A 15,894-nucleotide genomic window follows, 5' to 3' on the forward strand; every position below is an offset into this window, starting at 1 on the left:
TGTAGGTGGAAGTACAACTTGACATGGGTGACTAAAATTGAACTTTTCCAAATGTTTGCGAGCACATTCAACAACCATATCGTTTTCAAAAGCCAAATACACTAAGTACAAAGCAGACGGACAGACATTTGAGTCAAAGATTCTTCACATTTATACATCCGGTGAAATATCTGTTCTATCTGTGGGTGAGTCTTATTCAGACCACCGATTCCGACGTCTTTAATATTTGTCTCCATAGAAACATTTCCTGTGTGTTTTCAACATCATTCCCGCCCCCGGAAACAAGACCTGTGATTGGTCCATTTACCAGGCACTGCAATTATGTGACAAATCAGAGCGCTCTGGGTTAGCTCAAATGCGACGCAGGCATTTTATAGTCTTACACCATTATCAACGTATAAATCATTAGAATAAGTCAGATTCGATTAATAAAATAGTTACGAAATAGCAATACACTTTTCGTTCAAATTTAAGAATAGCTCAATTCGACTCTCCCTTCTTTGCTATAATGGCATGTTCTCTCCAACCGTACGCCAATCACATGTTTTGTTTTGTCGACTGCCCACCTAGCAATAGGAAGATGCACTTTGAGCCCTGCACAGACCAAACAAGCATTTTACAAGATTTCTGATTTTATTCACACCGTAGTTGTCTTTGAGTGAATACAACATGGAAAAAGAAAACCTGTCCGTGGTGTTGCATTCCCAGGGTGACCTCAGACTGGTAATAAAGTAGTCTATAACTATGTCATGATGATGTAAGCAGATCGAGATTTCATGAAAACTGCAGCTTTCGGTCAATATCAGAAAGTTGCTAACGTTCGTTAGCTCATCTGCTCATGGCATTGCTTCGTCCCGGAACTAGCCATATAAATGACCATTTATAATATTAACAATTTTGACTGACTTTTGAACTTTACAAGTAAAAGCAAGATGCTTTAATATAAATGGTCATTTAAATGGCTGGTTGCGGGACACTACTCGTGAACATGGGGGAATGCCAGTATGAACGGATAAATAATTGCGTTTGATTATTTGAATGGTCGGGCTAATTGTGATGATTGATTTCTTACAGGAACAACGACCCATCCCTGAACCAGGTCCAAATGGTATAGGAACAATGTAGTATCCAGACGGCTTGTACAGTATAGTTCTGCATTTCATTTTTTTTTTGTGTACAGTTGGTGTATCCCGTGGAGCAATTGCTTGTCTTTCCTTTATTCAGAGGTGTTGCTTCAGATGCATTCAGTTGGGATCTGTGGGTCGGATGTGCACTACTGGCAAAATGGGCGCATAGGTGACTTTGTGGTAAAGAAGCCCATGGTGCTGGGGCATGAGGCTGCTGGTCGGGTGGTGAAGGTGGGCTCAGCAGTGAAGAACCTCAAAGAAGGTAAGAACTATGCAAGCATGTGAGAAGGAAATACTCAGTTGATTCAATGAGGTTCTGTTTGGCTTTTAATGCAGTTCATCAGTTTAAAAAAACATTGATCAGATAATGCAACTTTGGGTTATCTGTGTCAATTATTAATTTGTGTTGGATAATTAGGGGATCGAGTCGCTGTAGAGCCAGGTGTCCCTCGCGAGATGGATGAGTTCTTCAAATCAGGAAACTACAATCTTTCCCCCACCATCTTCTTCTGTGCCACACCCCCTGATGATGGGAATTTGTGCAGATTTTACAAACACAGTGCCAACTTCTGTTACAAGTGAGTTCATTATTTCTACTTTATCTACAAGGACAGATAACTGTCAACATACTGCAATGTAGAACATTGGGGGTAACATGACAAACCTACATTGCTTAAGTTCTCTCTGTTTCTGTGTATGAATAGGTTGCCTGACAATGTGACATATGAGGAGGGGGCCCTGATTGAGCCCCTGTCTGTGGGTATTCATGCCTGCCGCAGAGCTGGAGTGACCCTGGGCAGCAGTGTACTGATCTGTGGGGCAGGTAGGTAAAGCTCGGCTGTCATTCATTGTTACTGTTATTTGCTGTTACTGCAGCTTGGACCCATGAAGTGTGACACAATTTTGCAGTTGCAGCTATTCAGGTTTTATGTCCAGTCATTCAACTACTACAAGACATAATCAAATGAAATACAATTAAATGTAACTTTGCAGAATATACAGCCAATTAGAAGTATGGAGGTTGTTACATTCCACTAACATGCCCATGCAAGTTTGAAAATTAAAAAATGTGGTTTAGTTACAAAAGTGAGAATCATGTTGACACAGCATAATAACAGTGGGGAAACCCAATGAACTTAAAAACATGTAGTAACAGACTTGATATTTAACAAATCTACTCTTCTGGTAAGTGAGCGTGCTTTATAAACCATTAACACATGTAAATACCTAAACATTCATTAATGAATGAAAGGGTTGGTTAAATAAAGATCAGCTCTTGCTTTTTAGTTAATGATAGATGTATTTTCCATATAGGCCCTGCGATACACTAGCGTCCTGTCCAGGGAGTGTACTTTTACATCAAGCTGCCTCAAGCTACTGAATCAGGCGATAGGCTCCTGCCCTATGGGCCCTTCTGGCTCAGACAAGGCGTACGTACTATTTCCTATACCGACCCCTCATGTCATCACTTCTAGCCCTCATGCACACAGTTTCACAATGACCAGCTAAATTGAAAAATATCCAGTAAGATTACTAGCACAGCCTCATATCCCCATCGAGTGCATCGGCATGGAGAGCAGTGTCCAAACTAACAATTAACACGTCCACATTCAACATAAGCATCTCTCTCGTTTCTCTTTTCCCTATCACAGGACCAATTGGGCTGGTCTGTCTGCTGGTGGCCAAGGCTATGGGTGCCTCACAGGTGGTCATATCTGGTAAGGCACTGGGTGTAATAATACACTCTTTATGGGATCAATTTTGTTTCACTCAAATCGGAATGGTCTACCAGGGACTTCCTTCTTTTGAAAGGGCTTCGAAGTGAAAAGGTATAAATGTGGGTACATTAGTAATACTGTGTGCTGGCCCAATATAGTAGGGACTGCCACAGTATTCTTTTTGTCCTTCCTGTTTCAGACCTGTCAGCAGATCGCCTGGTCATGGCGAAGGAGCTGGGAGCAGACTTCCCTCTGACTGTGAAGAGAGAGGATGGGCCTGAGGAGCTGGCAAAGAGAGTGGAGGGAATGCTGGAAGCACAGCCTCATATTACCATTGAGTGCACTGGTGTGGAGAGCAGTGTCCAAACTGCCATTTATGTAAGTATAGCCACAAGAGTGATATTAGAGCCCATGGAAATACTGTACTGTGAAATGTTGCAGTTTTCTCTTAGAAAAAAACAAACTATTGGAACCATGACAAAGAACTGATGTTGGTACGAGATGGAGGGAATGTTGGAGATTAACTGACGAGATTACAGTTAACGAAAATGTACGCTTAATCCAGTATAACGTGATCTATAGAATTTATTATACAAGAGACAAAATTCACTAATTCTACAGCACAACGACAGAGTCATGTCTTAAGTGTAAAACTAATAATGACTCAATAATCCATGCTTTCTGGGAATGCTATAAAGTCCAAAAGTTATGGGCGGAGAAAGTTGGCTCTCAGAAGTATTCGAATGTGAACATGCTTTTAATCCGTCTGCATATTTCAAGACATGGCATATGGGGGAATAGTGAGAAACGCATTAAGAAGGAAAAAAATTCCACAAATTAACTTTTAACAAAGAACACCTGTTAATTGAAATGCATTCCAGGTGACTATCTCATGAAGCTGGCTGAGAGAATGCCAGGAGTGTGCAATGCTGTCATCAAGGCAAAGGGTGGCTACTTTGAAGAATCTCAAATATAAAATATATATACAGTGGGGCAAAAAAGTATTTAGTCAGCCACCAATTGTGCAAGTTCTCCCACTTAAAAAGAAGATGAGGCCTGTAATTTTCATTCACTATTATTCAACAGTATAGAAAATAGTCAAAATAAAGAAGAACCCTTGAATGAGTATGTGTCCAAACTTATGACTGGTACTATATATATATATATGCTTGCACCAGGCTACACGTCCTGGAGGAGTGGTGGTTCTAGTGGGGTTGGGTGCAGCGATGACCACTATCCCACTGCTTAATGCTGCTCTCAGAGAGGTGGACATCAGAGGGGTCTTCCGCTACTGCAACACGTGAGTGAACCTCCTCTCACGTTGACTAGGTACAGAAAATAAGTTGTTTCCATTTACACAAAAGTGCCCTGAAGCCAGCGCAGGACGTAGGTCTTCAAATCAAATTTTACTTGTCACATACTTCGTAATCAACAGGTGTAGAATAACAGTGAAATGCTTACTTACAGGCCCTTCCCAAAAATGGGAGGTCTTCAGGAATATGGTCCCTAATGTTCCAACAATTGCAGCAAGTTGTGTTTATCTGTTGTCTTATAACTCTTCTGTTCATGTGTTTGTGTCCTCTTATTCTAGCTGGCCAATGGCTATAGCGATGCTGGCCTCTAAGAAGGTGAACGTGGCGCCCCTGGTGACCCACCGGTTCCCCCTAGAGCAGGCTGTGCAGGCCTTCGAGACCACACGTCAGGGACAAGGGGTCAAAATCATGCTCAAGTGTGACAAGACTGACCAGAACCCCTAAGAGGACTGGGAACACCAGGACCAATAAGAGAGCCAGTATAGACAACCACAGCGCTGTAGATCTAACAGTTGATTATTGTTATGTCTATTTTTCTTCATGTTATTGTACACTTTTAATGTTTGATTTCAATGTCAGATTATGTTCAGGTATACATCTTAATCAGGTTACCTGTTGCCCAAACAGCAACTTTCACTCTTGAAATGTGATATTTGGAGACGTTACTGTATGAATCTAAGTATATGATTTGACAAAATGTTATGCTCACAGCAGCTTTCGCTTTCATCATGTGATTTCAAGTTGCTTTTGAGTGGCAAAACTGTTAAGTACAGCCTTAGAATCTTGTTATAAACCAGAATGAATAGAAATATTGTACTTTAATTTTTTGTCTCGTCCTCTCGTCAGTACCTAGCTGCTGCCACCAGGAGGAGGTAGAGACTAATTCACACGTTGTATGCCAAGTCCAGTGTGTTGCACATACTGTAATGCAATCAATCTCCTGTCCATACAATAAATATTTTAAAAATGGAAATGGTTTATGTGAAACTGTTGACTGATAAAACCTAATGACACAATTCACAGTAAAACAAATATATTCCAATGAGTCATCAAACAGAAATGGGGGTTTATTTGAGATTTTATTGTTATCTTGCCATAATGACTTGATACTATCATGAGGCATGCACACAGATAAAGTTAATTTTTCCAATGTAATTTTTAGTACAATGCATGTTAAAAGCAATACTCAGTCGTAAGGCTTCCTCAGTCACAGTGGGATTCTTTGTTCATCTTTCTCTCAAGGCTGAAGCCCGACACAGCAGAAGTGGGGATGTTTCCAGTGACTAACCGTGACGCTTATGATCACAATCCTAGACAAAGTTCTCTTTATGTACAGACATTCTAATACGGTTTATGGCAATGGACACAGTTCTTACAACACAATACATTCACAAATCGACTCAACTGAGTTTCTGTTGGGGTGAAACACACAAGATGAACATAGCACACGTAGAAACTACCCTTTCAAGTTTCATACATTGGTTTGATTTTCAAAAGAATATGCAATGTTGAGTTCAATAGTTTGGAATTAACTGTTATTAAAATGTGTGAGAGACAGTGCTGTCCAATAAATTGTGTTGACATAAGGAAGTTAAAAATAACACTTGTACACTAGTCAGTAACATTTACCTCATGACTTGTTGTCATGACGAGGTGGAACTAATGTAAAATGAAAAAGTTCAAATCGGAAGGGATATGGCGTTTTGTAACATACAACCTCTACTGCTAGCATTGGCTTGATATACAGTACCAGTCAAAAGTTTGCACACACCTACTCATTTAAAGGTTTTTCTTTATGTTTACTATTTTCTGCATTGTAGAATAATAGTAAAAACATCAAAACTATGAAATAACACATGGATTCATGTAGTAACCAAAAAAGTGTTAAACAAATCTAAATATATTTTATATTTGAGATTCTTCAAAGTAGTCACCCTTTGCCTTGACAGCTTTGCACACACTTGGCATTCTCAACCAGCTTCACTGTTATTCTACAATGTAGAAAATAATAAAAAATTAAGAAAAACCCTTATATGAGTAGGTGTGTCCAAAATATTGACTGGTACTGTATATAAACAATATTATATTACCCAAGTCATTCCCAAATTCCCTTTTATTGTCCATCTAACTATATTGACACGATACGACTTCAACTGTCCTTTAGCGGTCAAGGGCTCTCTTCCCTGCTATCAAACCAGCAGGAAAAGTCAATAAATATTTACAAAGCAACCATGACCCTTCCCCATTACTTCTGACGCATTAGCAAAATATGTATTTACATGAAAATTAAACAGAGCAAAGAGAACTAAATGAAACAATATGCAGGTACAATATGACATTGATATGAATATAAAAATATACATTGTGAGGCGTCCAAAAAAATAAAAAACACAAATAAATAACATAAACACCTTCTGCCCAGATGACCCTCTTTAGTATTAACATCAGCAAAGTATCGTGAGTGTCAGTTGAATGAATGTTAGCTCAGAAAAGATGGAGGAAATAAATGATAAGTCAGCGACACAACAGTAAGAAAGACAATCCTTGGCTCACTAGCCATCCTCAGACACTCATTAGTCTGCTAATCCTGTCCACCTAGAGCTCTCCAACTGGACTGTAAACAACAACCGCTTACAGCTCCCCTGTGGACGAAAATGGGATCTGTCCTTGGTTTATATATACATAGGAGTCTCCTGTCCTGTTAAGAGTCTGAACATGGCTGCTGGCATTGTCTTCATGTGAATCTGGTTTAGGAAAAGACAGAAAACAAACATTTAGCTCGGCACTTGCATCTAACGCTTGTTGTTTTATCTTTATTGAAAATAATCAAGCTTAGAGGCACATGCTTACAGCCTAATGATTGTATTGATGAATGCATATTATGCTCATTCCTGCCTCGGCCAGTAATCTAGTTTTGTGAATTCTCATACTATTTGATTGTGGTGTCCTCTGAGCTCCTTTATGAACTCTATGTGTGTATCTGAACGGAACCTCACCTCGCCCACAGAGTTTGAGAGGGCTTGGACAATCTTCTCATGTGCTGTAGCCACCACGCTTTGGCCATTGATCTCAATAATGCGGTGGCCAACCCGGACACCCCCCCGCTCGGCAATACCCCCCCGCATCAGGCTGCAGATCTGTGGGTGAAGATGACAAACAGAAGGTGAATATTGTCCTTCATGGCAGTCACTCACCCCCAGGGGCAACAAGACAGGGGCAGTTCTAAAAGGGGAATAAAGCAATGGTGCAACGTTGTTCCATTAAATCTGCTGGAACAGTTGTATTGCTAAAATGTCAAGGATAGTTCATGGGTTTGGTCGTGTGATCCTGATAGGGAGAGGCCAGGGTGGGATTTGAGCTCTGTGAATGACATTGTGAGGTTAATCTGTATGCAGTAGCAAGCATCTAGCTTCAGCCTCAGTGCAACGATAGCCACAAGAGATAAAACCGCAATTACATCTGGATTTATTTTTCTTTTTTTCTTATTGGATTTTAAAGGAATATTATCAGGCTATATAAATATTGCTCTAAAGAGATGACCATTTGTGTCACAGAAGCAATGTGCCCCAGAGGATAACCTGAACACAGCAGAGACTTGAATAAAGTGGTATGAGGAACACACTAAAACACGTGTGTATGCGGCATGTTTTTTTTCCACCAAAGCTTGTAACGCTCATGATGCAAATCACATACGTACAGACCTATAGGCTAACAACCTGTCATGTCGTTTAAACACGGTATTATTTCCCTCAGAATTGGTTTCTTTAGACTCTACCAGCTGAGAGGAGAAAACAAACATAATTGACGGGGCTGTCTTCTCCTATTCAGTTAACGTCCGCTGAAATCCTCCTGAGGGAATTGAAGTTCCATTGGACAAAGACATTGATGTAGTCCAGAATCTCATCAAAAACATTTTTCAACCAGTCACAGTTTGTTATCTCTGTGTTATTAAACCTACGCGGGAGAACACAGTATTCCAAAAACAGACAAAAAGAAGAGTGGTCAAGGCCTTTTGCTGTTGAGTGATGACTTGAATGAAAACATTACTGTAATGTGTTCATGGTTTGACATTGCACACAGGGCTAAAATGTAGTGCCTGATCTGATCGTACTTACAATCCCATTCTGGACGCTGAAGCCCAGCTGGTACTTGAGGTCTGGTCTCTTGATGAGCACGGTGGTGACAGGGGGACAGCTCACAATGTTCAGCTTCACCTGCACCTGGTTCTTCAGGCCCTGATGGACAAACACAGTGGTCAGACAGAGCAGAGGGCGTCCTGAAACCTCCACTGGGTTTAGTCAGTGGATTATTTGATCAAATTGCAGAATTCATGTAGTGTTACACAATGAATGCAATGTCACCATAATAACCACTAATGACTTTTCCTAGAACTCTGTCCCTGTCCATGCACCTTGATGATTCCCTGACAGGTGGCGAGCGGCAGGCCCACCAGGCTGGTGTTGTTGATGGACATGATCTGGTCTCCGATGCTGAGCTTCCCGGAGCGGGCGGCCGGCCCACCGTTCATCATGTTGGCCAGGATGACCGTGGGCAGGATGGAGCCCCAGCCAGACTCCACTATGACCACGCCCAGGATCTCTCCCTTATGCTTCTCCAGCTGCAGCTGTGGAGCCAGCCAATAGCGAGAGAAAGAGAGATAGAGTGTGATGAGTGCCTCAAGTCAAAGCGATTGTGGGCAGGAGAAAAATTAATCAGGGAGAAATATAATGGTGTAGTGGGAAGAACATAAACAACGTGCGGACGAAGGAGGTCCAGATGGATATAAGACCACTGTCAGCTTCTCTGGTAATTGGCTCAGTCCATGTGCAGTACTTCCACAGAACTAGACTGCCTCACCGGTCATCAGAGACTCTTTCATCCTAAGTAAGAGGTCACTGACTGAGCATCCAAAAGTCCTCAGAGAAGTAGATTGTACAGTGCATCTGAGGCACCATGATACAGTTACCTCATACAGTTAAATGAGAGTCTAACCTCTTTGCAGTTCTCAGAGTTTGAGAAGTGGATGAGGTCATCGTTGTACATCTCCTGCGTGTTGATGATGTCACTGTACTCCTTCTGACTCAGGTCCTCTGGGTTGATGCCGTTGGCCCTCAAGAACTCCTGGTAAGCCACGCTAAATGACTGCCCAATCGACTGGGCTATGAGCTGGGCCTGGAGAGCCAATGAGAAGAGAGGATACAAAACAGAATTTACCAATGAGTGTTTGAGTCAAATTGCTGTGGTCTGAGAGGCTTTTTCCCCTCCTAGTAATTATATTTCTATATAATAAAACCAGCTATGCATTTGTCAGAGAAGCAATACACTGACAATACACTGTCATAGTGACAGCAATGGGGAGAATCACATTACAGAGCAACTGGGGGATACAGATCAATATTCATTTATGTGGTATGAATCAACGCAGTGGAGCAACATGGAGTTGCTTCACTGTTGCCAAGTACTATATGAGGTCCAATAAACATTGGATTTAAATGTCAAAACCTATTTGCCATGTCTTCATTACTGACAACTAGCTTCTCTCCTGGCATCATTGAATAAAACCATATAAATGGACCAAAACATGTTCGAAAAGCTAAAGTAGTAAGCATCATGAAGCCTGTAGCCTTGGTGCAATGATTTCTTCATTTTTCGTATAAAATGGCAAAGGTATTGATTGTAAAAAGTGTCTCTAAAGAGAAGAAAAGGAGAGTAATCTAATTGCATATCATATGATATTAGAGGTGGTTCTATCCCAGTTTCCCTATAATTCCCTATATTTACCTCCTACCTTCCCTCAGGCAGTTTTAAGGAATAATATGTTTTCAAAGGAAGGAAGCTGTGGTTGCCCTGTTAACAAACTGACATTCAACCGCATGCTGGGCTTTGACAGACACACGAAGCACATCCTGGACTGCGGTATGGGTGAAAATTGGCAGTATTACTGTGACAGACAGCATATCACACATTGGCAACACATCTACACTGGCCGAGGGACAGGGGGGCAGTTAACCAGTGATTGAAATGTCATGGCGATATAAACAACCTGCTATTTGAGTTGTAGGAATCCCCTACACCTAAACCATGGTACAACCCAGTCAATCCTGCCCATAACGAATGAGGACAGTAAAGCCAGTTGTTGTCCTTATTCAGACCTGTAGATCAAGGATCAGGCCTACCAGGCAATAGGTAAACAGTAAGAAGACACTGTTGGGAGAGGCATAGTTGAAATATAGAATTGTCACTTCTGAGCTGAGGATAAATGACTCATGTGTTAACATTCAGACTCTGTCCTTTATATCACACCAGCTAATTAGGCATAGAGAAATGGCGACTAAGAGGAACAACGGCAATGCAGGGGCAGACGCTCGCTGGCAAGGGGAGGAGACAGGCAGAGAGACTGGCCTATCAGAGGTGGATCATCTTTTCGTTTCTTTTTAATGTTATTTAACCTTTATTTAACTAGGCAAGTCAGTTAAAAACAAATTCTTATTTAAAACATGTCAGAGGGTGTTCCTGGTGAGCATGTCATTCATAATGTGTTGTTGCGACTAATCTCTGAATCAGTTACAACCCATTACCTCGACATTTAGAAACATGTCCTGTGCCTAACCTTTCACCTGGTCCTGATCCATTCTACCACTTGATATTAGCCTCAAGGGGCAGATCACAGACATTTACACGCATTCACTTACGTCCTCAGACTCAAAGACGTGGCAGATCATCCGGTACTGTTTCTTGACCTCTGGGGCTCCAGGTGTGGACTCGATGCAGTCCTGGGAGGCTGTGCGCGGCATGCGGCGCCTCGCCATCAGCACCACGATGTTCCCAATGTCAGCTATGTAGGAGATGGTGCGCAGGGCGTTGTCCATCATAGTTTCCTGTGTACACCACCACAGCAACAAACATGGAACAACTAGTACCTTCCCTCGTAGACGCATACATGTGAACAACAAACAGGGCATCGTGACGACCGAACACACCGCAACAGGTGTACTAATACACAGAATAAAAATACTAAAATATCTACTGTATTACAGTTGACGCTTCGAGTCAAAGAAACACATGGTGTGCTTTGTAAGCCTCAGGCGAAGTATGACAAGGTGCTTATCTTCACACGAGCGTCTGGTAGCGAGGGAGGAGGAGCGGGAACGCTCAGCTCCGACCTGCACGCTCTTCAGCGAAACATCATTAGTCCGTCAGCAGAATTAATGATCCAATGTGTCTGTGCATGCCGCGCCCAACACCTTCCGCTTTTCTCATGGCGAGCAGCCTCAGCAGAGTGGCAGGACTCCATGCATGTCCCCTCAGTCCATATGCTCCGCAGCAGGCCGAGGCGTAGGAATCACACCTCTAATCAACCTGAGGTTCTCCAATGTTCTCATCCCCTCTGGTACACACAGACAGCAGGGGCTGAACCGAGGCACGGACATTTTTATTCGCGGCACCAAATGTTCTTAGTGTGTATGAAATATGACATTATTCCATCTAGGAAATGGTCGAATTGGTATAGTAAATAAGACAAATCACATGAAAGTGTCATTGTGCTGCAGTTCTGATTTCAACCTCTCACCAACTAACCAACAGAGCCCCATAAAACCGGACTTCTCCCATCTTGATGGTTGTAGGAAGCAGGTAGCCTTGTTCCAGGCAGGGAGTGGAGTGGAGAGACACTGCATTGCAGCACATTACAGTAGGCTGTGCCAGGCAGCCAGCCCACACACTGCTGTTCTGTTCTGTTCAGTCGGACTGCAACTCAACGACAGGGACACACATTCTGTTCACAGTCAGTCAGCTGGCACTCTAGTCTGTACACCAGAGACGTCACTGTTAACACTGCAGCTGAACCTCTCACATTGGACAACCTTGTTCCCCATTATGTTGCCATAAGACATGACATCAAAAGTAAAGTGCTACACAGTACCTCATGTATAACTGCATTACTGTTCAAAGCTATGTGTGTGTGTGTGTGTGTGTGTGTGTGTGTGTGTGTGTGTGTGTGTGTGTGTGTGTGTGTGTGTGTGTGTGTGTGTGTGTGTGTGTGTGTGTGTGTGTGTGTGTGTGTGTGTGTGTGTGTGTGTGTGTGTGTGTGTGTGTGTGTGTGTGTGTGAGTGTGTGTGTGTGTCCTAAATAATTAGGCTTTGGAGTCGAGATGATTTCTGACTAAGTATTATTGCAGATGGATTGGATTGGGAATCAAACGGGTTGGGATACAAAGTGTTTAAAGCCAGCTTTCATCTTCCTGCTACATCCCACTTTATTGACAGCTGTCCATAGAGACTTTCTGCCTTTAACGTTTATTTATTTGTATCCTCACTCAGAGGGAGATCAGATTTGAAAAAGATTCAATAAATAAAATGATCATCCAAAATCCATCACAAAAGTCACCGAGAGGAGTTGCGTGGCTATGGCCCCACTGCATCGGATTGGTCCTGTCAGGGCTGGAGTCAGGACCTCTACTCACCTGTGTGTCTGTCAGGGCTGGAGTCAGGACCTCTACTCACCTGTGTGTCTGTCAGGGCTGGAGTCAGGACCTCTACTCACCTGTGTGTCTGTCAGGGCTGGAGTCAGGACCTCTACTCACCTGTGTGTCTGTCAGGGCTGGAGTCAGGACCTCTACTCACCTGTGTGTCTGTCAGGGCTGGAGTCAGGACCTCTACTCACCTGTGTGTCTGTCAGGGCTGGAGTCAGGACCTCTACTCACCTGTGTGTCTGTCAGGGCTGGAGTCAGGACCTCTACTCACCTGTGTGTCTGTCAGGGCTGGAGTCAGGACCTCTACTCACCTGTGTGTCTGTCAGGGCTGGAGTCAGGACCTCTACTCACCTGTGTGTCTGTCAGGGCTGGAGTCAGGACCTCTACTCACCTGTGTGTCTGTCAGGGCTGGAGTCAGGACCTCTACTCACCTGTGTGTCTGCGTTGAGCACTTTGATCCTCAGGGTGGAGATGAAGAGGTCCACCTCTGTCAGTGTCTGTGCGTCTCCCTCTGGACTCTGGACGGAGACAAAAGAGAGACAGGTGTGTCAGAGTCCCCCCTGAGGCAGGAGAGAGCGGCCCGGGTGCCCGTTCTCTAAGCACCCTGGCCGGGGACTGAGGAGAGCTCACCAAGGGCCCACGGTTAACAGGCTGTCCTCTTTAATCTCCTGTTGAGAGCAGTTTTAAAGCTATTTCATAAATCGTGTAATGGTGTTATAGGTTGGGCCCCCAGCGGACTCCTGGCACGCTTACAGTAGGTGTTCAGTCAGTGCTGGACTATGGCTACACCCATAGAGAACAGCCATAAAATGTACATTCATATTCCATCTCGTAATCGGAATTCTAACACATTGTAACACATTGATATCTACTAAAGGATTGGGTAGTAGCATTACCATAGCATGTTGTTGTTGTTTATTGAGTGGTGGTCATGCTCACATTGTTCCACACAAAATGGGTCTCTGAAGGCTACTATATCTATACAATGGGGACTAATAATATAAATTCATGATAAATGGTCATGTGACTGCGCATGCAGGACTGCATGGAATACATGTGGAATTAAAAACAGCCATCTCTGTGACAGACAGGGTCAGTATCCACATCAGAGCAGAGTGGAAGGGATTTGAGGCAACAGCAGTGAGGGCTGGTCAATATAGTCACAGAGTGACCCGGTTGGCTCTGGGGCTTTACATCAATAGGTCCGACATGATGTTGGTGTGTTGAGAGTCGGCACAGATGAGAGTAGGCGCAACAAGGCAGCTAAGCCATTACAAGCTAGCGAATGTGTGTGAATACCAGTCCTGGACATGGGGTTTGCATTCACGCTAATCACCATACACTGCGTGTTAGTTAATTCATCTAAATCAAACGTGATTTAATTAAGTACTGATGTGTGTATAATGAGCAGCAGAATATACACGTTTTTTTAAATATGCAATATATAATGAAGCAATTTGTCTAATGATATGTCTAATAGTATTAATTAGAATTTGTAGTAATTCTGTGGAGGCTAGAATATTTCTTTGCATCATCAATATCATCAATGGATTTCACGTTGGCTGGCTCTGATTTTCAGAGCACAAGCTGCAGGGATGTTCCCAGAGTTCACACAGTCCAGCCTCTCAGTGATGCATGCAGGGTAATCAGATGGAGTGGGATTATGGAGATTCTCATCATAACTCTAGTCACCTCCTCACACTCCACGGCTCAGAGCGTGTCAGGGTGAGACAGACAGACGGAACACACAGACGGAACACACAGACGGAACACACAGATGGAACAGGGAGCCGGAGGGTGAGGGTGGAGTCAAGGTGGCCCCTCTCTCTGTTCCTATCAGATCAGATTGTTTTTACACACCGCCTTTTTCTTGATTTTGGCAGCCTTCTGAACCCTCTGGGTGGAGACGTTGGGACAGAACAGGGTCGTCAGACACGGGACGGGAGGAGCGGCAAAAACAGAGGGCAGGAAGTAAAGAAAGTAAAAGAAAGTAAGAGACAATAACTCAACCAAACAGCAGGTGTATCATTGCTCTGTAAAGGGATAGGAGCGATGACACAGCTGTGTTCTGCAGAAACAAATTAAAACGGCAATTAAAAGGATCATGATTGCTATTTTCCTTTTGAATACAGCAAATCATAAAGACATGCAAAAATGAGTTGATACCACACCTAAATATCAAAGTAAAAAGGGAACTTGAGCGTAGCATATGCAAATACTCTGTCAAAGGGTTTCAGGTTCAAATGTGAAGTCAAGGCAAGGTATCCTCAGCATACCTTTCCTGTCCACAACACATTCTTTCCGAAAATGGTGAGGAATTACAGCAGAGCCCAGCATCCTGAGATGACTTGACATGTAATTTAAGGCAACACAATGACTTAGTCCTGTACTGACATCAGTCACCATCCCCCTAGAGAAATGAGATGTCAAAACTGACAGTTGGTGACGGAGTGGTTTTCAAATGGTCTAAAAACAACATATTGAGAAACCTACTGTAGGGTGGCTAACCAGAAAACACTGACAAACACCAATTCCGTTATTTCAATTGATTCAGATTCAGTTCATTCAGATTCTGTTAATTCAGTTAAGATTCAGATTCAGTTAATCACACACCTCCTGTGCAACTGACTAGGTATCCCCCTTTCCCAACACGGAACCCCACAAAAAGACCTTAACGATGTATGTCAACTGCACAGGACCAGAAGGAGGGTGTGGTGAAGTCCAGACACATGTTTGTGAGCCCTGAGCTGAAACTGGTTCATCTGTTCCAGTCCCATCCATCATCAGTCAGATTGACTCCGTTACTATGGCTGCCTCACCATTTGCTGAGACACAGAGCAGAGGGCATAATCACACCTCTGTCGGGTCGAGGAAGTTGGATGTTTGCATGCTGCAACTAGTCCGTTTATTTGCGTTTGTATGAACAGTTGAACTTCAACTGTTCTGCCTGCGGCTATGGAACCCTGACCTGTTCACCGGACGTGCTACCTGTCCCAGACCTGCTGTTTTCAACTTTCTAGAGACAGCAGGAGCGGTAGAGATACTCTTAATGATCGGCTATGAAAAGCCAACTGACATTTACTGACTTGCTGCACCCTCGACAACCACTGTGATTATTATTATTTGACCATGCTGGTCATTTATGAACATTTGAACATCTTGGCCATGTTCTGTTATAATCTCCACCCGGCACAGCCAGAAGAGGACTGGCCACCCCTCATAGCCTGGTTCCTCTCTAGGTTTCTTCCTAGGTTCCTGCCTTTCTA

The 15,894-nt window shown here is 43.2% G+C and overlaps 2 protein-coding genes across 4 annotated transcripts in view; one reads left to right on the forward strand and one right to left on the reverse strand.

Annotated features, from left to right (window-relative positions):
- Positions 1-564: 564 nt before the first annotated feature.
- Positions 565-5,131, forward strand: sord (sorbitol dehydrogenase). Its single transcript, XM_046345083.1, has 9 exons — positions 565-723; positions 1,075-1,108; positions 1,225-1,389; positions 1,546-1,705; positions 1,832-1,950; positions 2,780-2,845; positions 3,045-3,223; positions 4,024-4,145; positions 4,437-5,131. The coding sequence occupies exons 1-9, from the start codon at positions 670-672 to the stop codon at positions 4,600-4,602; spliced, it is 1,065 nt and encodes a 354-aa protein (XP_046201039.1). The 5' UTR covers positions 565-669; the 3' UTR covers positions 4,603-5,131.
- A 977-nt stretch (positions 5,132-6,108) lies between these two features.
- Positions 6,109-15,894, reverse strand: part of apba2b (amyloid beta (A4) precursor protein-binding, family A, member 2b) — a 78,832-nt gene continuing 69,046 nt past the window's right edge. For 2 of the 3 annotated variants that reach the window (XM_046346176.1, XM_046346177.1), the window contains exons 7-14: positions 14,489-14,524; positions 13,060-13,146; positions 10,851-11,036; positions 9,151-9,330; positions 8,570-8,782; positions 8,274-8,393; positions 7,155-7,295; positions 6,109-6,902 (exon numbers count right to left, since the gene is read on the reverse strand). In XM_046346176.1, the coding sequence (XP_046202132.1) occupies positions 6,831-6,902; positions 7,155-7,295; positions 8,274-8,393; positions 8,570-8,782; positions 9,151-9,330; positions 10,851-11,036; positions 13,060-13,146; positions 14,489-14,524 (1,035 nt within the window). In that variant the 3' untranslated portion in view covers positions 6,109-6,830. The remainder of the gene's footprint in view (positions 6,903-7,154; positions 7,296-8,273; positions 8,394-8,569; positions 8,783-9,150; positions 9,331-10,850; positions 11,037-13,059; positions 13,147-14,488; positions 14,525-15,894) is intronic. The other variant, XM_046346178.1, reaches the window with a different exon arrangement.

Source organism: Oncorhynchus gorbuscha, linkage group LG04 (genome assembly GCF_021184085.1).
Source record: "Oncorhynchus gorbuscha isolate QuinsamMale2020 ecotype Even-year linkage group LG04, OgorEven_v1.0, whole genome shotgun sequence".
NCBI classification, from domain to species: domain Eukaryota; kingdom Metazoa; phylum Chordata; class Actinopteri; order Salmoniformes; family Salmonidae; genus Oncorhynchus; species Oncorhynchus gorbuscha.